This window comes from Artibeus jamaicensis, unplaced genomic scaffold (genome assembly GCF_021234435.1).
Source record: "Artibeus jamaicensis isolate MK-2021 breed Jamaican fruit bat unplaced genomic scaffold, CSHL_Jam_final scaffold_1031, whole genome shotgun sequence".
Taxonomy (NCBI): domain Eukaryota; kingdom Metazoa; phylum Chordata; class Mammalia; order Chiroptera; family Phyllostomidae; genus Artibeus; species Artibeus jamaicensis.
Window position 1 is genome coordinate 5,993,855 of NW_026522026.1, and position 24,293 is coordinate 6,018,147.

At 36.3% G+C, this 24,293-nt stretch overlaps 1 protein-coding gene across 5 annotated transcripts in view; it reads right to left on the reverse strand.

Moving 5' to 3' along the window:
* Positions 1-23,086, reverse strand: part of CNOT6L (CCR4-NOT transcription complex subunit 6 like) — a 91,765-nt gene extending 68,679 nt beyond the window's left edge. The window contains exon 1 of one of the 5 annotated variants that reach the window (XM_037147064.2): positions 22,718-23,086. Coding sequence is in view for 3 of the 5 variants with exons in the window: in XM_037147061.2 (XP_037002956.2) it covers positions 22,449-22,453 (5 nt within the window). In the remaining 2 variants the exon portion in view is untranslated. Of the gene's footprint in view, positions 1-6,748; positions 6,860-8,298; positions 8,321-22,377; positions 22,585-22,717 lie in introns of those variants that run through there. The other 4 variants (XM_037147061.2, XM_037147060.2, XM_037147062.2 and 1 more) reach the window with 4 other exon arrangements.
* Positions 23,087-24,293: the final 1,207 nt, after the last annotated feature.

Sequence of the window (24,293 nt, forward strand, 5' to 3'; positions counted from 1 at the left end):
AAATTAACAAATAATAAAAAACTGTACACTACCTATTATTGTAAGTTCCATAGAGCCAACAGACTTTCACAGAATGTTTTAGTTAATTTGTTGCTGAACTCTTGTTTCTGTAGCCAATTTATGGCTACAACCAACAAATGAATACTGTACCAACATTAATGATGGTTGATGATTTATTTCATTTACATTAAAAAGACAAAAGTGAAACAAAGTCTTGTCAGAACTTTACTTGTCTGTTAATGACATGAGCAATTTTTTTGTTGATAATGATTGTCTATTCCAGAAAAATGTTTCTTTAATATTTTGGGCTATTCACAACAGACTTAGAATGTATTAAAGTTTAAGCTGGACTATTAGTATTTCCTCTACCACTTTGTTAGGACTAGTTAATCAACAAAATAAGCTCTATTTGTAGCATTTGCCTATTTCTGTTGTACAAATACTCCAACCTGCATTTGTGGTACAAAGTCTCCCATATGAATGGCAGATTTCAAGCTATCAACAGGATGCCTACTAACGCTAACTTATATTTCAGACATAAATAACCTCAATAGCAAAGACAGCAGTAAAATGACTAGGAAGTAACGTATTTTGAGTATTTTTCTAGTAGGATTTAATTTTGTTATATAACTTAATTTTAATAGGTTGTATTTAATAACTGGCTTGCAAAATTCCTGGCACTCTCAATCCAGCACAAGCCAACTCTAGCATACCAATATAAGTATGTGAAATTTTGTCTTCTCCTCTACTATATATCTTCAGCTTCTTGGAGTCAATTCTGCTTCACTGAAAAATTCAAATCAAATATTGACGTGCTTTGGGCTATACCTACCAAAACATTTCTTTTTCTCATGCCACCTCACTTGTTAAGTAATAGGGCAAATGAGTTGTTCTTCATTTATACAAATATATACATCCTATCATATGAGAACAGAAATAAAATTTTGAAACAGGGGGAAACAAAGATCATATATGGCCCAGTCATTCTCAACCTTGATTACTAGCCTCTAAGGAAGAAACAAATTCAAAACAAATTCTTCCACAAAGATGAGGTGAACTAATACCAAAACCAGAAAAAGAGAGCACATGAAATGTTTTTTAATTTGTAACAAATCAAATCTAGTTATATATAAAAAGATGATACATCATACCAAGTGGCAATTATCCCAGGAATGTGCAGTTGCTTAACATTCAAAACAATCAATATAATGCACCTACATATATCCAAACTAAAAATATGTGCATGATCTCAGTAGATGTATAAAAAGCATCTGAAAAAAACCCAACAACTATTCCTATTTAAAAACAAAGAACTCTCACTTAATGCAAATCAGTAACACAAGGAGATACCATCCCACACCAAAATGTCTATTATCAAAAACTCAACAAATATCATATTGGCCATGTACAATGCACTCCCAAGTATAATGCACATCCATGTTTTTGTGTACATTATGCATGAGATTATTATACCCCATTAATATATCTACAGTATGAATCATCATACCCATGTATAATGTGCATCCTTATATATCCCTAAAAAATTTGGGCAAAAAAGTGTACATTATACACAGCAAAATATGGTAAAATGTGTTAGTGAGGATATAGAGAAGAGAGAACCTTTGTGCAGTGTTGGTGGAACTGCAAACTGGTGGAGCCCCTATAAAAAAACAGTATGGAGATTCCTCAAAAACCTAAAAATAGATAGAACACACAACCCAGTAATTCCACTTCTGGGTATTTATCCAATGAAAATGAATTAGAACACTGATTTGAAAAGATACATGTACCCCTACGTTCACTGCAGCAGCATTATTTGCATTAGGCAAGATATGAAAGCAACTTAGGTGTCCGTTGATAGACGAATGGAGAAAAACAAATGTGTGAGTGTGTGTATGTATACGCACACATAATGGAATATTATGCAGCAAGAAAAGAGTGAAATCTTGCCATTTGTGAAAACATGGATGGACTAGAGAGTATTATGCTAAGTGAAATAAGTCAGGCAGAGAAAGATAAATACCGTATAGTTTCACCTACATGTGGAACCTAAAAACAAAACAAACAAATAAACAAAAACAAGCTCACAAAACAGAAACCAAACGGATGGTTACCAGAAGGGAGGGAGTTAGGGAGTGAGTAAAAAGGGGGAGGGGAATATAGTCAATAATATTGTGGTAAGTTTACACAGTGACAAAATGATTACTAGAATTAGTGGGGTGATGACACTCTAAGGTGTAAAAATGTCAAATGACTATATTGGGCACCTGAAATTAATTTAACCAATACAAGATTGTACAGCAACTATATTTAAATAAAAATAAATTTAATAAACATGATATAAATAAAAAATATATACTCAGGCAGAAAAATGGTATCTATGAAAAATCTATAGGTAACATGATACTTAATGAAATTCTAAATGTTTTCCTGCTAAGATCAAGAAGAAGGCAAGGATATTTGCTCTTCTATTCAACTTGTACTGAAGGTTCTAGCCCATGCAATCTAACAAGAAAAATACATAAAAGGCATTAAGACTGGAAGGAAGAATTAAACCTACCCTTATTGTCAAACAATAAGATTGCATATATTTAAAAAATCCTACAGAATCTACAAAAGCTACTCGGATAAGTATGTATAGTAAGGATGCAAACTAAAGATAAATATACCCCTCGAATCTATTGTATTTTCATATACAAGGAACAAGCAATCAGAAACTGAAATTTTTTAAATGCCACTTATAATAGCATCAAAACTTACATAATACTTGAGTTAATATGAAAAAAGATGCGCAAAACCTGTATACTGAAAACTATAATACATTGCTGATAAAAATTAAAGACCTAAATAGAGACATACATCATAGTCATAGAACAGAGGACTCAACACCACTAAAATGTTAATTCTCCCCAAACTGACTTATAGATTCTATATAATCCCAATCAAATCCCAGCAGGTAGTTTCTATAGAAATTGACAAGCTTACCCCTAAAATTTATATGGAAATACAAATGACATAAAACAGCAAAAATAACTTTAAAAGGAAAAAATTAGAAGACAGTTTGACTCTGAGAGTTATTAAGCTACAGTAATCAGAGAAATAAGATATTAGCATAAGGATAAACAAACAGATCAAGAGAACAAAACAGAGAGTCTAGAAGTAAATTCACACATACACAGGGTGGTCAAAGTAAGTTTACAGCTGTAACATTCTTTTGAGTTAATAAAACTGTTGTAATAATCATAAGCTATATGGTTTTTTCCACACAAACAACTATATCTACTTTTGCCCACCCTGGTATATGGTCAATTACTTTTCAACAGAGGTGCCAAGGTAATTCAATAGATAAGAGTAATCTTTAACAAGTAGTGCTGTAGCAATTAGATTGTCATATTCAAACAATGAGCCTCAAACTTTACCTCACAGGATATATAAAAACTCAAAATCAGTAACATGTATTAATAATTCCCTTAGTAATCACATCTAAATTATAGGTGCTTTCATTATGTGAGGGCTAAAATTATAAATTTCTAGAAGAATACACAGAAGAAAATCTTAGTGATTCTGAGTTTGGCAAAGATCTAAATAACAGAACAGAAGCATGACCCATAAAACAAAAAATTAATAAGCTGAACAACATCAAAATCAACTTGTACTTTGAAAGACATTATTAAGAAAAAGAAAAAACAATCCACAAACTGGGATGAAATACTTGCAAATCACACAATAAAAATATGTATGCAGCATAAATGACTCTCAGGAAGGAACTCTGACTGGTGTGGCTCAGTGGGTTGGGTGTTGTCCCATGAGCTGAGAGGTTGCAGGTTGGATTCCAAGTCAGAGCACAAGCATGGATTGCCGGTTGGGGGTGTGCAGGAGGCAACTAATCAGTGTTTCTCTTGCATATCAACATTTCTCTCCCTCTCTTTCTCCCTTCTTCCCCCTTTCTCTACAAATAAATAAATACAATCTTTTTCAAAACCTCAATAAGAATTTTTTAATAAAACATTTTAACATATACTTCACCAAAAATGATATGTGCAAATAAGCACATAAGATTCTCAATGTCATTAGTCATTAGGGAAAAGAAAATTAAACCTACTAGAATTGCTAAAATTTAACAGTGACCAAGTGAGAATGCAGAATAACTATAATTGCAGATAAGAATGAAAAACAGTTCAACTTTGAAAAGCAGTTTCAATTTTCTTAAAAAGTTTAATATAGAACTATGATATGACCTAGACATCCTACACCTAGACATTTACCCAAGAGAAATGAAAACATACAGCCACTCTAAAACTCAACTGATCACAAATATTCTTAGTTTTATCTGTAACAGCCCAAAACTAGAAACAACCCAAATATTTATCAACAGACTAATAGGTAAAATGTGGTAAAATACAAACAATAAAATATTATTCAGCAATAAAAAGAAATGACCTATTGATACACAGGACAACATAAGTTGCAAAATAACTTTGCTAAGTAAAAGAAAACAATTTTGATAATTTCAGCAAACTGATTCATAGGCAAACTGATTTTTTAAAAATTTACCTAGAAGTAGGGGAGTTGAGGAGCAGAAGGTCCAAATAGGTCTTGATTTTACAACAGCCCAAAACAAGTCCTACATATTAATAAGTTGGTAACACAATTCTCATTTTTCTTCAAGTGTATAGCCCCATTAGAAGTCCCAAGGAGACAAGTACAACCCTAACTAGCAGGATATTTAAATAGTTTGTACAGAGACCCAAGGATACCCAAATCCTAATATACCCTTAATACCCTGACTCCAAGTAACCTGAATGAGTACATAGTGATTCAGAAACAGTTCATTTTTATGACACAGGAACAACAAATGTAACCCCCATTACATTGAAGTTTACTATTCAACAAACTTAGAGATAACAGGGGAAACAATGCTTCCATTTCTCTAATGAATTTTCACACCAACAATTCCTCTCTCCATTCATTTCCTAATTAAGTCACTAAGATAGACCCTGACAAAGTAAGAAAAATGGTTTGAATTTTTCTATTTGTACTCTTGTCCTCCAAATTCTGTCACCCTAACCCAATAGAGCTCACATCCCTCTGAAAAGGACAGTTAGAAGGTATCCAAGTAAGCAAGAAAAAAAGCCACAGAATTGGAACAAAGTTTCCACCCTGTTATGTACTCAAGAGGCTATTATGTAGTTAGGAAGGATCCATCCAATACATCTGGCATGTATTCAAGGATAGGCATGCAGTCATTTGTCTATTTTCCAGCAGACTCCTGACATAAAGATCATCAAAAGTTTCTGTATCCGACTGTTGCAAATTCTCCTTGAATTCCTCTTTCCCCCTATAATTAACCTACCAAAGTTAGTTGGAAGGGGAAAAGACAAAAGCAAGGATGTCTACAATTTAAGATCACTGCAAGTATTCTCCAAAAACTGCTAATCAATAACAAGTACTGTCCAAAGAAAAGTAGTCTCCTAATTGAATTGACTGTTCAATCTGAAAAATGAGTAAACAGGAATTCACAACACAGTCCTTCTTCAAACCCAAAAGGAATGAAAACATCTATGCTGCAATAAATTCAAGAGTAAATTCAAACTGAAACAAATTACAAGGGCAGCTGTAAAAGGATCACAGATCATTTAGATTAAATACAGTAAGTATATCAAGAGTACGAGAATTCCTATCAAAGTAACAAATCCACTAGAAAAACTAGATTCAGTCCAACATGTTTAATTGTGAAAAAATTGAAGTTACAGTCTAACACTTTAAATGAAATAAAATACTTCCATTTTTTTCCTTCTCCTTCCTTCCAATTTTAGGCTCTGCCTCTCTAGTGGTAAATCAAAGAATTGAGTGATACTTTACAAATACAATTTCTTAAGTTTGTTTATGTAAGCAAAATATCATCCTTGTATAAACTAAGAATGTTGTATTGTCTCAAGAAAATATAAACACTAATTCAAGAAATCGTTGGTTTCTGTTACTAGAAAAGTAAATGATAATATCAAAAACTAAGGATTTAATTAATGAATCATTTTCATAACGAATAGCTTTTTAATTATTTTAACTTTTCTATTTGGGGGGAAAGTAACTGCATTAAATCTTTAACAGAAAGTTGACTGATTATGAAAGTCTGAGAGTAACCATAGCTGTTCCATACTTTTGACCTGAACCAAATAATACAATGTTTCAGTTCACAGCAAAATATACACAAAAAGGTGTTAAAACTAGTTTTTGTTTATCTGAAAACCAAGGTTTAGAATTTGGAAAAGCCATATCTAAACCTGTAAGGCTCCATTAAAAACAGTGGTGTGAAACAGAAAGCCCTTCAGTAACCAAACTCTGTCTGGGACAGAACTTGATAAGGCACAAAGAAAAGCTCCATCCAGGAAAGGGTTCTAAGGTGCCAGCAACTTAATTATGAAAAAATTTAAAAGGCAGGGCCAATGCTGATTCACACTGATCCAAAGCAGATAGCATTAAACTATAGTTAACTTTTTGGCATGAATAAACACCTAATGAGAGTACCCACAATACTCATACAAATGACAGCCAAGAAGGTGGTGTTTTGTAGTGAGCGGAAAAGGTTTGAAGGGAATGGGTGTCAGCTTTAAAATAGTTCCTAAAATAGTTGCTTACAAGGCTAAAGAATAAGAGAACTTACAAAGGCTTTGAATCAAGTTTGGTTCCAGGAAAAGGATACTTTGGCCCCATGTGAAAGCAAAAACCAGCCATTGTAAAATACAGATACCTAGATTTCGTCAGCAGAAGGAAGAGTATTGTTCATCATTTCCCACAAAGGTAGCAGAGCCTTTAACGTGAATTCCTATTTTTTTCCTGGCAGATAGATACTCTGCAAAAGCAACAAAGCAAACTAAATAAAAAAACTCTTCTGAATTTCAATCCTACAGTCAAAATGCCAACTTGACAAATTCATCAAATGTCATAGAGGAACAAATGTCCTGTTTTGTTACTTAAACTCATTACCTTCCTCCTAGCTAATCAATTCAGAATTTCCTTCTTGTTTTAAGGCTGACAAAATGAGGACAGTATACTTACAACATACTAGGAACAACAGTTACCAGAGTCAAGAAACAGAGTTTGATATGATTTTCTAAAATCAAGTGGCACATAGTCCGTGTTTTTATTTCTCCATGTGAATTAAGAGCTAAACAAACATTTCTCATTAACAATTTTTAAAACTTTATTTTGAGGTTGTTTTACAAAAAGAGAAAAAGAAATGTAATGCTTTGTTAGCATTTATCAAAAATCCATTATTTTTCATTGTTAGAACTGTGTTCCCTGTCCTAAAACTTTGGAGTCTAAGATAAGAAAAATATAAGCAATGACTATTATATTATAAACATTTATGCACTTCCCATTTCTTTCTCAAATGTATTTAAAATTGCTTTCCACAAAATATATGTAACAGTGCTTACAAAAAGCTGTAATTTCTTAGAGGGATGTGTGTGTTAATTCCATAAAAGAGCTACAGAGAATAAAATTCCATTGGAGCAGTTCTTGACTAGGTTGATGATTAACTGTAAAACGTGCTAGTACTATAATTCATAGCTAGTAATAGCAAAAATGACATAAGTTTGTGCACAATTTATACACAAAATATAAATATACTATATATGTTACTATTGCTAACCCTATCCTCTTAAAAGCATTTTAACAATGAGAGAAAAAAGAAAACAGTAACAACTATTTCTCAAAGACACTATAAATATTGATTGATACATGTTGCATATGTACATATTATTCTTCCTGTATGTTATTACTTTATTTAGTTCTTATCCTATTAAAATAATAATGAAAATGTTCTCATGAAATATACATGACGTCAAATTACTAAATCAATTTTCAATCCTCTTTTCAGTCTGTATGGCTTCTCTGGTTCTGAAACTGAGTATACCCTCCATTTCTTGAAACCTTCCCTTCCCTTATCTTCTGAATCAGAATTTAAGTTGGCCGAAGCATGGGAGAGTTTATGACTAGAAGAGAGAAGAAACCATGCACTGAATGCCCTACTGTGTCCAGATACTGTACTAGATTACTTGCATGCATTATCACATTGCATTTCACTAAAATTATAAACTACATATTATCAATTGCCATTTTACTGATGAGAAAGTTGAAGTACACAGAAATTATGAAATATCCAATAACTCACAGCTAATAAGTGACTGGAATGGAATTTGAACATGGGTAAGTACAACCACAAAATCAAAGCTTCTTTTCCTATACCAGTACAAACTTAATTTTAGACATTGCTAGAAGAAAATGCAGAATAATCACCTCATAATGGTGGAGGGCAGAAAATTTTTCTAAGACCTAAAGAAAAAGAGTGACAGATTAAACAATATAAAAAAATTTTAACGTTTATAAGAAAGAAGTCACAAAGCCAGTATGTAAAGAGGAAACTAAAGCAAAAAGTCTCCATAATATTTACAGTAGACAATAAGGCAATGTTTCTAAAATATGAACAGCTCTTACATATCAATAAAAGAAATGTAAACATCCCAAGAGAAGAACTGGGGGTAAAGGTCATGATGAGGTATATCACAAGAGAATACAGTGCTCAAAAAATGTGGAAAATATAACTCCACTATTAATAAAATAATCATGAATTTAAATACGTATTTCTTTATTATCAGAATGGTAAAGATTAATGTAAGAGTTTCAGGAATAGACATCTACTATGAAATTGGTGGGAATATAATTTTACACAATACTTCTAAAGGGCAACCTGTCAAGATGTATCAAAATTTTAAATGTGCAATCATTTTAACCCAGCAAGTCTACTTCTAGAGTTTATCCTTTAAAAAAGTGTGCTAAGGAGCCCTGTCTGGCATAGCTTAGTCGATTGAGCCCGGACTGCGAACCAAGGGGTGGTAGGTTTAATTCCCAGTCAGGGCACATGCCTGGGTTGCAGGCCAGTTCCCAGCAGGGGACACATGAGAGGCAACCATACATTGATATTTCTCTCCCTCTCTCCTTCCCTTCTCCTCTAAAAATAAATAAATAAAATCGTTAAAATATATAAATAAATCTTTTTAAAAAAAGTGTGCTAAGGTATATGTGCATTAGTGTTGATAATTGACAAATCGAAGGAAATCTATTGCCAATCAATAAAGCACTGAATTATATCACATTAAAATGAATTACAATTTAGCATTAAAAAGCATATTGTGTGCAAATGTAAAATGATGTAGCTGCTGTGGAAAGTATGTCAATTCCTCAAAAAGTTAAATACAGAATTACCACTTAACCAAGTAATTCCTACTTATATAACCAAGAAATGAAAACATAGGTTCACACAATAACTTGCTCATGAATGTTTATAGCAGAATTATTTATAATAGCCAAAATAATAAAAACAACTCAAATATCCATCAGCTGACATTAAGTGAACAAAATATGGTATATTCACACAATAGTGTATTATTCAACCACAAAAAGGAATGAGGTAGTGCTATATGCTACAACATGGAATAACTGGGAAACACTGCAGTAAGTGAAAGAAGCCAGGCACAAAAGGTCACATATTGTATGATTCCACTTACATGAAATGCCTAGAACAGGCAAATCCACAGAGACAAAAAGTGTATTGGTGGTTGCCAACAGATGGCAGGATGGGTAAACTGAAATTGCTACCTCACAGGTACGAGGTACCTTTTGAGGGTGACAGAAATATTCTATAATTTGATAGTTACAGTGTTCACAATAGAACAAAAATGCTTTAAAATGGGGAATTTTGTGCTATGTGATATATATCAATTCCAATGCTGTAAAATTTTTAGGAAGGAGACTGACTTGGAGTAGTGAACACAATGACATATTACAAAGCTGTACACCTGAAACACATAAATAATTAAATAAAAGTATCTTTTAATCCTCACCTGAGAAAATGCTTACTGATTTTAGAGAGAGGAGGAGGTAGAGAAAGAATGAGGCAAACACCAATGTGAGAAAGAAACTGATCAGTTGCCTCTTATACACACCTCAACCACAGGCTGAAACTGGGATCCAGGCATGTGCCCGGATGGGGAATCGAACCTGTAAGCTTCCAGTTTGCAGGATGACATTCCAACTGAACCACCTTGGCCAGGGCTAAAGCATGAAGTATGTCTACTGATTTTAAAAATGGCCATAATATATTGTTAAATAAAAAGCAATTAAAAAAGAGCAAACAGTATGATTCTATTTATGTGTGTTTATGTAAATAGTTCTATCAGTACATACATACTGCCCAGAAACAGATAATGGTACTATACCACTACTAGCAGTCTTGATGACAACCAGAAAATTATGCTCTTCAGTATCATTTTATTTTTTTTACAAAGAACACATATTTTTTCCAAAAACAGACATCTAGAAAATTACCATCTACAAAGCAGAGTACTATGACAAAAATACACAGAATAGATTGAACCCAGGAGACAATATAATAAGCAAGGATTTTAAGTCTGGGATCCATAAACCTCAGAAAATCTGTAAATCTGTATAGAAAAATATTATATCACCATTTTCACTAACCTCTAGTTAAAATTTAGTTTTCAAATAGACCTAGATGACCTAATAATATTAATAGCAACTGTGATTTTTGTCACTAACACAAATTATATCTTCATATCACATTATGGTTGTTACAGATGTCTCAAAATATCATCTATATCACTACTTCAAATATATATATATATCACTGATATATATCTATATGTATCACTAGTTCAAAATCATGGTAGTTACACTCACTGCTTGATCTTGTCATTTAAATGCATTGATAAAGAGACACATATCTTAAATCTATCACAAATTTATTTTCATATATTCTAGTATTTCAGTATAACACCTTATTTTCTTTTATTCACTCAAAACTGTTATTCTAAAAAGGCTCCACAATGTCCTCCAGACCACTAGACTGTTCATACCAACATTCACCCATATCCACCCATGCATTAGAAGCAATAAGGGAAATCAATCATGAGGATATTCTAGTTATTCAGGCATAAAGTAATCAGAGACCAAATTTACAAAAAATAGAAGTCATTCCAATTTTAATCAATTTATCTAATACAAAATTCCTAATTTTCTTCCCCAAATCATCTCCTTCTGATATCTGTTATATCTGACTCTTCCTTCACATTCAATCACCAATATCAGTTAAAAGCTTTCTTTTCTATCCCAATGGACACAAATCTATTTCTTGACTTATCACTTCATATTTAACTCAAATCTATTTCTTAACCTATCACTTCATGTTTAACTTGACTCTTTAAAAAAGAGCCTCCCTCTACCCATTCTGATCTTCTCAACTCATTCTGCAGACCTCAAATAAGTTAACCTTAAATAATTGTTTTCAAACTATCAGCCTACTCAAAAATCACTCAATGTTCCCAATGTCTTTAAAGGTAATATCAGTAATTATATCAATCTAGAGACACATTTACAGTAACTATTAATCAAAACAATCATATAAGTATGCCCTACAAAATGCCATCTAAAACAGTATCATAACATAAAACTTAGATATTAATAAGAGAACCTCAAATTTTAGATTAAAACGACGCAGCTTTAGAGTTCAACTTAGTAAGTAACTTTAATTCCTTACACAGGCACTCAAACCCCATAATAATCATTCCCCAATATGCCTTATCAGCCTCATTCCCACTGAAGCTCTGGAAGTTAACCAGAAATTAACTCAATTTCCCTTTCATCCTTGAATCTAGACTCATGCATTTCTGCTACTACATAATTATTGATGTAATTTCTAATGCCTGAAATGCCATTTGAGTATTCATTTATTTAATAAATAGTTATTAAGCCTACAATATATGTTTTACCAAACACTCAGTACCTAGTAAGGGATGTATCAAACACCTGAGCTATAATGGTGAGGTATCTCTGCCCTTAAAAACTCGCAGTTTAATGGCAAAGCAGAGATATAAATCAGGTAAACACAAGACAGTGTGGTAAATGTTATGAAAGAGGAATGCATGAGATGCTGGGGGAGCACAAAGAAAGAGCATAAAGCAAAGACTGGAAGTGTCAGCAAGGTTTCCTACAGCAGAGAGCACATGAGGTGAATTATCAAAGAAGTCAGTGAGGCCATAAAATATAAAGTATTGTAAGCACAAAGAAAGCATAATCTAGGCTATAAGTCATTCAGGATAGCTAGGCTAGGGAGTATGTTGCATAGAGAGGAGTAATAAACAATAAAACTGGAGAGGTACATAGGACAAGATCAAGAAAAGCCTTATATATAATGCTGTGAAATCTCCATTTTATCCTAAAAGCAATGAGGCAGCAGGATATCTTGGAAAGTACACAGGTTTAGGAATTCCAATAACCTAAATCTGAACTTGAGCTCTGACATTTACTTGCTATATATATGACTTTCAACAAATATACCTCTCTAAGCTTCATTTTCCTCAACTATAAAGCAAGAATATAAATTTTAATCAATATTAAATCGATTAGAATTCTAAGAAGTTAATTCATGCAAATTGATATTAAATCAATTAGAGTTTTAAGAATTTAGGGGTCAGCAAACTATGGTTTGGTTTGCCAGCAATGAATGGAATTGTTAAAAGACAAAAAAAAACCCTACACCAAAAACATATAGGAGATTTTATGTAAGGAAGTTAAGCAGCATCCAAGGACTTTTATGGATTTCTTTGGTGACAATGCATACAAAGGAAAAGAAGTTAAAGTACCATTAATGGATGCTGGAATATAAGCAAAAAGGATGATGCAATAACCCAGTAATTGATCCTTTTCCTTCTCCTAAGGGTAAACGTGAGATCAACTTCTATACCTCCTGTCTTTATCCATCCCATGTAAGGTTACAAACCTGTATGTACTCTATGTTGTAGCCTTTAATGTTCTCTGTTACTCACCATATTCGGCCTTTATTGTTTGCTATTTACCCAGGGTTACTCTCTAATTGCAAGTAGTGTTAATAATATATTGGAGTCAAACATCCCATTTTAAATATTCACTTTACGAACATTTACAACTTGTTATTTAACTTTATGTCTCCTAATAATAAAAAACAATAATAGCTAACATATATGGAGAGTTTTAGTTTAGTTTTGTTTTTTACTATGGATGTGCCACATATTATTCTAAGCACTCTACAGGTATTATTTCATTTAATCTTCGCCACAATCCTGTAAGATAAGGAGAATTATCTCTCTATTTCAAACGAGGAAACAGAAGCATGGATAAGTTAAATGAGTCTCCCAAGAGCTAGAAAGCAAAGAATCCAAAATTCACATTCTTAACCAGATACAGAATGAGAATGACACTAAATTACAGAATTTTCATAAAAACAAATTTAGATTACATATTTAAAGCTTTTTAAAGTATGGCTTTTCACAGTCCTTAGTACTCAGTAGTTTAATAAATATTAGTTCCATATCCTGGTAGAAAAGACCATATTCTAAATAACATTTTAGTCTCCAGAAACTTGAATTACATTAGCTTACAGCTAGTTAACACTTAATATTTATTAATATGATAGATATGCTTCTACTCATTAAAATTCTTATAGTGTTTCAAGGTTATTCTGTACACAATTCACAATGTTACTTTATAAACTTACATACAGATGCTGCAGAAGACTGTACTCAATATGAATCTACAGCAAAACATAACCTGTCAGTTTTCTGGTTTTGCTTTGTTTAAATATAAACATTAAAACCAGAAAGCAATGAATACACATGTAAAGATTCCAATAAAGTTTTTGTGCAGGCATTAAAGCTGGTATATACTAAGTTTAGTCCTACTCTCTTAGCAGTATTTGTAACTGGTATTATATAATTCTGGTCTGTTACTCTTTTAGAGAATCTAAATTATCTGGGAAAAGAAAAATAAGATTCTAAACTGTAAGATTAACAGAGAGGAGTTTTCTCTGCAAAAGACAAATAAAAGGAAGATAAAGTGTTATGACTTCTATTTTGTGTCATTGGTTTCTATTGTTAGTAAATGAACACCCCAAATCATCACATATCTATTCAGTATAAATGAGTCACACAGCAAAGTGAACTACTGATTTCTTTGAAAATAATTAGAAATAAATTTTATCTGGAATGAGATTTTTAAATGACAAAAAAATAATGAAAAGTAATAATCCTGCTACACAAGAGAACACAAAACAAAATTCTATTACCACATTCCAAGTCTACCTTAAAAGGGCATTAGTAGCTAAACCCAAAGTTATTTAACTTCTGACACTTATAACATGAAAGACAAGAATATAAATTTTAAAAAATATTTATCTAATCAGAATGTAGCCACATGGAAAAACAGTTTCAAAAATTAAATAGAGGATAATAACCACGTCAAGTGAAACATACATACCCTTGCCTTGTAGAGCAAAATTTCCTAAGAAGAAAGCTATTAAATATTTTTTAGAAAACTTACAAAAACAAAACTATCAATACTGAAATGTTTTGGGAAAAAAGTCAGAAGACAGCCAGGTTCAAAGTAAACATGGAATTCTTCATTAACCATACCACAAAGGTGTGTTCCTTTCTTTTACATTCTATGATTAGTAGTTCATTTTTTATTTAGCAATCTCCAGGCTTCCTGTATTCTCCCCTCCAACCTAGCCATCAAACTAATCAGAACAAAATTGTCCACACTATTTTTGTTAGGGTTTTTCAAAATAACCAATATTCTCCATTGCTCAAGAAATCTAAATTATTCAGAAAATCTTCACTGAAGAATTAAGGGCCCACCATATGTTTCTATGGATCAGTGGGAAGACAATTAGAGAGCATTAAAGGAGTAGGGAGGGGAGGAAGATTATGAGAAGGGAAAAGAGACAGAGGGGCAGGGAGGCTAGTCTTTCTTTCCTAAGCAAGTTAAGCATTATTACTGCCACTCATTAATGGACACAGTCTTTACTTTTCCAATCCATATTTCATACTTTCATCAAAACTCAACCCTAACACCCCTTCATAAAAAAACACTCAACAAACTAGAAAGAGAAGGGAACTTCTCAAAATGGTAAGAGGTACCTATGAAAATCCCACAGTTAACACCATACTTAACAGTCAAAGGCTGAAGGCACTCCCCCCAAGATCAGAAACATGACAAGGATATCTGCTATTGACACTTCTTCCAACAACGTACTAGAGGTTTTAGCCAGAGCAATTAGGTAATAATTTGAAATAAAATGCTTCCGCATTGGAAAAGTACAACTATATTTATTTACAGGTGACATGATCCATGGTATACAGAAAATACTAAAAATCCAGTAGAACTAATGAACAGTTCAGTAAGGATGCAAAATACAAAAATTTATACACAAATATTTTTATACATTTACAATGAACAACTCAAAAATGAAATTAAGAAAACAATTCCATTTACAATAGCATAAAAATAATACAATATTTAGGAATAAATGCAACAAAATAATTATAAAAGACAATATGAAAACTATAAAATATTGCTGATGCCCTGGCTGGTGTAGCTCAGTGGACTGAGTGCAGGCCTGTGAAGCAAAGGGTTGCCGGTTCAATTCCCAGTCGGGGCACATGCCTGGGTTGCAGGCCAGGTCCCCACTAGGGGACACATGAGAGGCAACCACACATTGATGTTTCTCTCCCACTCTTTCTCCTTCCCTCCCCTCTCTCTAAAAATACATAAATAAAAATATTTTTAAAAAAGAAAACTATAAAATATTGTTGAAACAAAGATCTAAATACATGGGAAGATCCCTGTACATGAATAGGAAGACTTAATATTAAGATGGCAATGCTTCCCAAAGTGATCTATTGATCAACACTATTCCCATCAAAATCCCAGCTGGCTTCTTTGCAGAAATTAACCAGCAAATTCTAAATTCATATAAAAATACAAGAGACCCAAAATAGCCAAAACAATCTTGAAAAAAATGTTGGGAGGGCTCACACTTTTCAATTACAAAGCTACAGTAGTCAAGACAGTATTTACTGGTGTAAGAAAAATCATGTAGATCAGTGGAATAACACTGAAAGTCCAGAAATAAACCCTCACATTTATGGTTAACTGATTTTGACAAGAGTGACAAGACAATGCTATAGGAAAAGATGAGTCTCTTCAAAAAATGGTACTGGGACAAGTGGGTTCCACATGCAAAGCAATAATGTTAGACTTCCTACATCAGACCACATATAGAAATTAACTCAAAATAGATCCAAGATTTAAATGTAAGAGTTAAAACTCTAAAACACAGGATGAAACAGGAGGGTAAATCACTGCGACGTTAAATTCGTAAAGGGTTTCTCAAATATGACACCAAGAGCCCAAATAACAGGAGAAAAAATAAGTTAGACTTCATCAAAATTAAAAACTTTTCTTCTTCAAAGGAAAGTGAAAATACAACTTAGCACTGAATGCAGGGAAATATTTGCAAATCATATATATGATAAGGGACTTGAATCTATTAATATACAAAGGACTCTTACAACTCAATAATGAAAAGATAAAAAACAATTTTAAAATGGTCAAAAGATCTGAATACACATCTCTGAAACAAAGATACGGATGTGGCCAATAAGAAAATGAAAAGACACTCAGCATCATTAGGAAGAGCAAATCAAAATCACAATGTGACGCTACTTAACGTCCAGTAGAAGAGCTATGCTCAAAAAGACAGATAACAAATGCTGGCAAGGAAGTAGAGAAATTAGAGCCCTTATACACACTGTTGATGGAGATGTGAAATGATGAGACTGCTTTAGAAAACAGTCTGGAAGTTCTTCAAGAGTTTAAACATCAAGGCACCATATGATCCAGCATATCCTCAAAAAGAACTGAAAAAAAACTATACACTCAAAAACTTACACATGCATGTTCATTGCAAAATTATTTACAGTAGCCAAAAAGTAGAAACAACTCAAATATCCATCAGTTGATAAAATGTGGTATATCTACACAAGGGTATATATTATACAGCCATAAAAAGAATGAAGTATATAACAAGAATGAACACTGAAAACAGAGTAATAGAAAGAAGCCCAGATAACAGACCACATATTATATTAAGATTCCATTTGCATGAAATGTCCAGAAGAGGTAAATATATAGTCAGGGGGAAAAAAACAACCAGTGATTGCCTAGAAGTAAAGGTGGGGGAAAATGAGAGTTAATACAAGATTTACAGTTCAGATGATTAAAATGTTCTAAAATTGTGGTGATGGCTACACAAATGCATATACTAATCACTACTGAGTTATATATTTTAAATGGACTACTTCTATGGTAAGTGAATTATATCTCATAAAACTTTTATTTATGTAGTCCCTGATCCACTCATTCCATTTTGTTACTCCCTTTCAGAATGTCTGTAAACAGCTTATACTATAGTGACTTGTACTTGTTTATTGTTTTGAAATAACTAAATTGTTTTACCTGCCTTATTCACAAGCTGTAAGCTTCACAAGGATTTCTTCTACTTCTTTTTTACTTTTCTTTAGAATTGAGCATAATAATGGGAAGAAAATAGACCCTCAAATAAGGTTTTTAATTCTCAAAATGTAAATACTAGGAAGATTTACCATGGAGAAGTTAACCAGACTACAGACTACTCCAAAGTCTTCCTGTCTATATCAAGAGACATAAAATAGCCAAAACAATCTTGAAAAAAAAATGTTGGAGGAATCATACTTTTCAATTATAAAGCTACAGTAGTCAAGACAGTACTTACTGGCATAAGGAAAATCATATAGATCTGTGGAATAACACTGAAAGTCCAGAAATAAACCCTAATACTATAAATATATTAATATTTATATATAAATAAAATTCCCCATATTCATAACCAAACTCTTCAAAATAAAATTAAGTACAGGTGAACCACAGAGCTGAGGTTTCACTTTACAAGAATCCTAAGAAGTAAAAGAATAAGCTGTGATTCAATTAAAAATAAAATTATCCAGAAATAAAGTGCATTTAATGTATGAGAGGTTCAATGTTAGTACAGTTTAAGAAAGTTGTAGTATTTTCATCGTAAAACACTAGCACAAGTTAATAATTAAGCCTTTGTTGTTTACTTGATGATTTTGTTGTTCTTTCTGGGTTAAGGCTCACATATCTTAATTACAATGACTTTAGAATTACAAACACAGCAAACAGACATAGTAAGGTCCCCCTAAGAGATATTTCTTCAAGTGTACGGTAATAATTATAATGTTCTATCTCAACAGCAAAAGAAAATTCAAAAATGTATTTCCCATGAAACTCTACCCCAGAAACTAAAACTTAAAATGAACAGATTTCAAAGTACAGAGAAAAATAACTCCATCAGCCAGAACCCAGTACATCATGATGGCAATCAACAACTGGATAGTAAAGAAGAAACTCATTAAAAGTTATTAGGTACAACTGTAATTATATTCTCTCAGCTATTTCTATGTTTAAATAACTGAAATTCACTTGTCATTCAAACTTACAGAAGAAAGCTCCTGTTCCCTCCTCTTCCTCCTTTGGCTCTACTCTCTTCTTTTCCCTCCCCACAATTTTATTCTTTGAAAATGGAAAGCAATTTTTAAATATTATAATTCATTTTTAGACATAATTTCATAAATATATGCTATAGTATAACATTGTCAAAAGCCCCAAGCTGTCCACTCTCTAGAGACTACATTTCCATTCCCCTTGCATTCAAATAAGACTCTGTGACAAATTCTCAGCAATGAAATGTGGGCTGAAGTTTGTCACTTTAAGTCTGGGGATTCTTAAGAAACAATCTGTGGGTAATAGGCAGGGCTCAGAGGCCTTAGGGAATAGTGGAGCTGTAAGATATGAGGAGTCTGGGTCCCTCAATTGCCACATGCAGGAAAGCCACAAGCCTGCTAACTAGGCACACCTGCACTGGACTGTTATGTGAGCAAAATGTAAACATGTATGTGTTAAGCCGCTGAAATTCTGGAGTGTATTTATTACCTTAATTAGCATTACCCAAAGTAATACATGCACAGCTCTAAATATTTCAATTCCCTCTAATTAAAGACATTTATCAGTGATATTTTGATAAGATTGTTTAAAAGCCCATTTAAGTAACATTACATTTTGAAATCTAAACAATTTGCCACTTTGATTTTGATGTAACATAATTCCTTTAATTTAAATGATAGCATAAGCAGTACCACTGTTAATAATTTTTTACTATCCACATATCTTAATATATTAGTCAGCATCACCTGTATTCATATTTCAGAGAAATTTTTCCTCAACTTTCCCAAATTAAAAAAGCATGAAATGTTTTAAAATATTACAGTTTATAATATTTAGTGAAAACTACCAAACACTTAGTTAACAGCAAACTTTATTTTATTATTTTTAAAGTATTAAAAATGATCACTTACAGCTCTGGCTGGTGTGGATCAGTGGATTGAGTGCCAGCCTGAGAACCAAGGGGTTGCCAGTTCCATTCTGGGTTAGGGCACATGCCTGGGTTGCAGGCCGGGTCCCCAGTTGGGGCCATGTGAGAGGCAGCCACACATTGATGTTTCTCTCCCTCTCTTTCTCCCTCCCTTCCCCTCTCTCAAAAAATAAATAAATAAAATCTCTTTAAGAATTATTATTTATAATTTTAAGGTAAGAATTATTCCTTTACATGCAACTATATAGCAGATTTTATTTGTTGTAAATGTACACATACCCATAATGCACTCACTTTTAACAAAACCATGGCATTTTACATTCTAAAAATGTTAACCCCATTATCCTCCCCAAAAAGCCTTCACAAATTTGTTGAAATTATAGTGCTTCACTGAATTTTTTTTAAAGCTCAACATTGCTGATATAAATAATAATAAGATGAAGCGTGACTGGGAAACTTGGCATTAGTAAATAAAGATATAGCAAACTTAAACCAATAAAACTTCTCCCATATTCTCTTCACCTTGCCTTCACTAAAATAAATAAGCAAATAAATAAAATCAAATCATTTATTTAACCTGTGTTGCCTTTTTCTTTAACTCCGTGACACTGTTTTTTTCCACAATTAAAATTAAGTGGACAGCAATTTATTGTACTACTCCATGCAGAGTTATAAAAATGGAAAATTATTCAAAGTTGATAGAAGATATTTTGCTTCCACTCAGGAAAATATTCCATGAAGTTTTGTTTACCAGAACCAGTCAACATAAACTAAACAAATGACACAGAAATTTTTGTGGCACTTATACTTTGTGGACCTATATAAAGTAAATTCTAGTTCTTTGATCCTTTTTAATGCTTGATTGCTTTGGAACATGTATGTGATACATATAACTTAATTTTTTTCCAGTACTACATAACAAGAACTCATAAAAAGAATAACAAAGGTGAGAAACGGCCTATTTGAAAATATGAAAAAATATTAAGTATGACTATTCAGTCTTTATAAAATAGTACACTAGGTGTTTCAATGACAGTCATTTCTAAAAAATAGAGAATTCTAAAAACACATTTTGAAAAGTTGTTTACATATACTTTATGAATATCAAAAAACTGGACAATGTTTTATTGCTTTGATTTTTAACTTAGACACATTGATACTGCTCTCAGTAATTAAATAGATATTTGTACTTACGTTTTTCAATGCCCAATCAGGTCTGCAAAAAAGAGGAAGTAATATTTATCTATGCATCTACTTACTATATGCCAAACAGATGTTTCCTCATTCTATCCTCAGACAACTTTACTCTAAGTGTATTATCCTTCTTGCAGATGAGAAAACAGAGGCTTATAGACATTAAGTACCTTGCCTAAGGTGAAATAGCTAAGAAAAATGGCGCAGGCAGAGTTCTGAGGTCTGTAAAACAAATCGATGTTCCATTCAACTGTGTGTTGTTTTTCCAGTAGTGGTCACAGAAAACAGCTCTCCACCACCCCCTCCCCATGCCACTCATTCTTACCCCCACTTCGTAGTGAACAGCATGGAACATTTCTTTGTGAGAAAGGACCAATCTCTGGCTATTATACAGAGCATGGCCTGCAAGGGTCGAATCTACATCATGATATCCGGAGGGTTTTAGCTAGATGAGCTAAAATAGATGCAAATAGAAAGAGGGTGTTTGTGCTAGAAAAAGGAAATCAGCAAATAACTAGCCAAATACCAATTATATTTAATTCTGAAATGCATCGTTCCTTATTGGCAGATTTCTCTTCAGAGTTGCGTTTTACTTAGACTACTCTCAAAATAGCTTTTCGGGAGTACTCTGAGTAGACAATAGAGGCTGCGTGATGTAGGTTTGGAAGACCGAGGGAAAGTCTGTTTGTGCACAACTATGTGGACTGGCAATTAAGATAACTGGAAGTAATAAGGTAGTATCGCCCAAGAGGTAGTGCTGTGCTTCCAATGTGTACAAACAGCTCAGCTAAACTGCCAGCACACAAATCCATCTAAAGAGCCTAAGCTAAAGAGTTGGTGGAGTTAAAGGAGGATGACAGCTCCAGGAACTTCCCCTTGCTCACAGGCCTACACTCGGCGAGTACACGCCTTTCCCCCTAGGAGGCAGGATAAAACAATTTCAAATGCACAAAATCGATCCGATCTCACCCACGCCACAGGACCCGGAGGCCAGCCTCCCTTTCTTCCCTCGCCCCTCCAAGAAAATCTTTATCTTGAAAAAAAATGCATACACGCTACCAACCACAAAGTATTTGCAATGAAAAATAAAAATGTGCACTAGTCCCTCCACGTAGCCCTAAGAAAAGAATGGAAAGGGATCTGGACCCCGCGAATCCCCGAGATTCACTGCTCCGATTCACTTTCCCTCAGGTCCCACCGCCGGCGGGGCTGGGGGGCGCCAGCAGTTCCGACGTCGGACCGTGCCCTCCTCTCTCCTCTGGAGACGCGCGGGCGGCGGAGGCGACGTCCAGCGGAACGTCCCGCCTCCGACCTCACCTGCCCGGGCCGGAGACAGCGCCTCGGGCCCGCCTGGCCCGGCGTCCCGGGAGGCGGGCGGGCGGGCGCTGAGGCGGTTAGGCCGCGCCGCAGGCCGGCGCGCTTCCTGCCGCGGCCGCGAGGACAGAGGCGCGGCCCCGACCCGCAGCGCTCCGGCCGGGCTGCCGGGAAAGCGCGGCACACTCACGCACCCGCCCGGGCCGGGATCCCGCCCGGCCGCTCTCGGCCGAGAGGCTCCGGCGCCCCGGCCACAAAGGGGGAGGGGCACGCCACTTGAGGGTCCCGGACACGCGGACCCCCGGAGTCCCGGGCCCTGAGCGAGGAAGCCCCTCACCCCCAACACCCACCCCCGGAACCTCCGACGGAGACGAGGGCAGCCCCGCACCCGACACACACCCACTAGCTGTCGGCTCCTCACGGCCGCCTCCCCGCCCGCCAAAGTCCCAACTCGCAGCCCACACACACGGCGGTAGTCCTTCTCCCACCTCATCTCCCCGGGGACGGGCTCCTCTTCCCATCACTCTCGATCCTACCCGGAGGTACGAAAACACTCTACCTCATTCTCTTCTTCTGGCCCAGGAGGAGCAACAGCAGCCATTTCCCCGCGGCAGGGGAAAACACACAAACACGCGCGCGCGCGCGCTCCAGGCCCCCACAGATGCTTCCCCTCCGGGGCCGCGGCCGCAGACGCAAACACAAACACCCACGGGCGGGCCTCGCTCCCTCCCACCGCGAAGGGCAGCCGCCGCGGCCGGCGGGGTCCGGACCCGGGCTCGGGCTCCCGGGAGCGCAGAGGGGCCCGGAGGGCCTGCGCCCTGTCCTCACCTGCATTCAGCGCGCCGGGGTCCGGGCGGCGGCGGCGGCGGCGGCGGCGGGGCGGCTGGTGCTGGTGCTGCGGCGGCGGGGGAGGCGGTGGCGGCGGTGGCGGCGGGGCTGAGGGCAGCAAAGACATGCAGGCAGCCCGCCGGGGGAAAGAGGCACCGGCCGGAGGGGACGCGGGGCGGGCGGGCCGGGCGGGCCGGGCCGAGCCGCCTGAAGAACCGCAGAGGCAGCGGTGAGGAGGGCTGCTGATGGGAGCTAGAAGGAGACGGACGGGGGCGGGGAGGGGGATGAGGGCCGCGCTGCCGGGCTTCGGGGACGGTGACCCTGGGCGCGCAAGAGAGGTCCCGCGGCTGCCGAGAAGAATTCCACAGTCGGAGGAAGCTGCGTCCCCGCAGCCGCCGGAGCCGCGGCTACTACTACGAGAGCCGCGCAAAGCCTGGCCTTGGCCTTGGCCTCCTGGCGCTGAGGCTGCCGCCGCTGCGGGGGTTGCTGCTGCGCTTGCTGCTGCCGGGGCCGAGGCTGCTACACAGAAACGCCAGCTTTCGGTGCCTTTGCTCTCACACACGTTCACACCCCCGAGGGCCGGGGAAGAGGCGTCCGCGCGATATCCGTATTGAGATTAATAACAAGGTACAGGGAGTGAAAGAAGGGTTGATTGACGTGGAGGGCCTGGCGGGAGTCAGTCACTCCCCTGAGCGGAGGGGTGGGGTGAGTGGAGGAAGGCGGAGCTCCGTCGCCCCGCCTCGGCCACGCCCCCTAGGCGCCAAGTCCTGTGCGCGTGCGCCTGCGGCGGCCTAGGGTTCTTACTATTTTCAGCTTTACTCTGTTTTCTTACTCTCTTTTCTTGAGTGTCGAGCTGAGCTGGGAAGGCTGGTAGGATGTTAAAAAACCCACATCCACAAATGCAGGGTGCGGGGAGAGAGAGACTGACGAGCCACCTCCCCCGCGTTTGTGCGTGGACTCGGCGCTGTTTACTGCACGTTCGCCAGAACCTGACAGAGAAGCTGAGCGTTGGTCTGGGTGACTGAGATGCCAGGTGAGGTGAAGTGAGCGAAAGAAATGTTTCCTGACATCTTCAGTGGGTTTTTTTAAAATGTGTAATGTCTGTAGGTTGTACAGCGAAAGGTAAATAAAAGAACCTCTGACGCTCTGCGATAATCACGTCCTATTTTGTCACTCTCCCTTCTCGCGATATAATCACGTTTTTTGGCTGCAGAATGAAAACATCAAAATGTAAACTAGAAATATGAATGTTTATTTGTTGAATGTGGCCTTGACATTTTAAGTTTCTGGGGCTTAATTTTGTTTTTATGGGTCAGTTCCATTCAGCTGTTACAACCAGCAGTCCAAAAACAAGCAAATCATGCCAGCTCTAGAGACAGAATACTGCTGTTGCAATTTTGCACAATCTGTTTCTCAATGCATACTCCAGGCTTGTGTACTTACAAGTGCTGGTCACGGGCATATTAGCAGTGTTCAGGTTTTTTTTCCTAGAGGGGTGTTCAGCACACTAAGCACGTTGTGTTGGTTGCAGTTACTCTTAGGCCCCATTATTGAATCAAAAAATCTCAATTTAAAC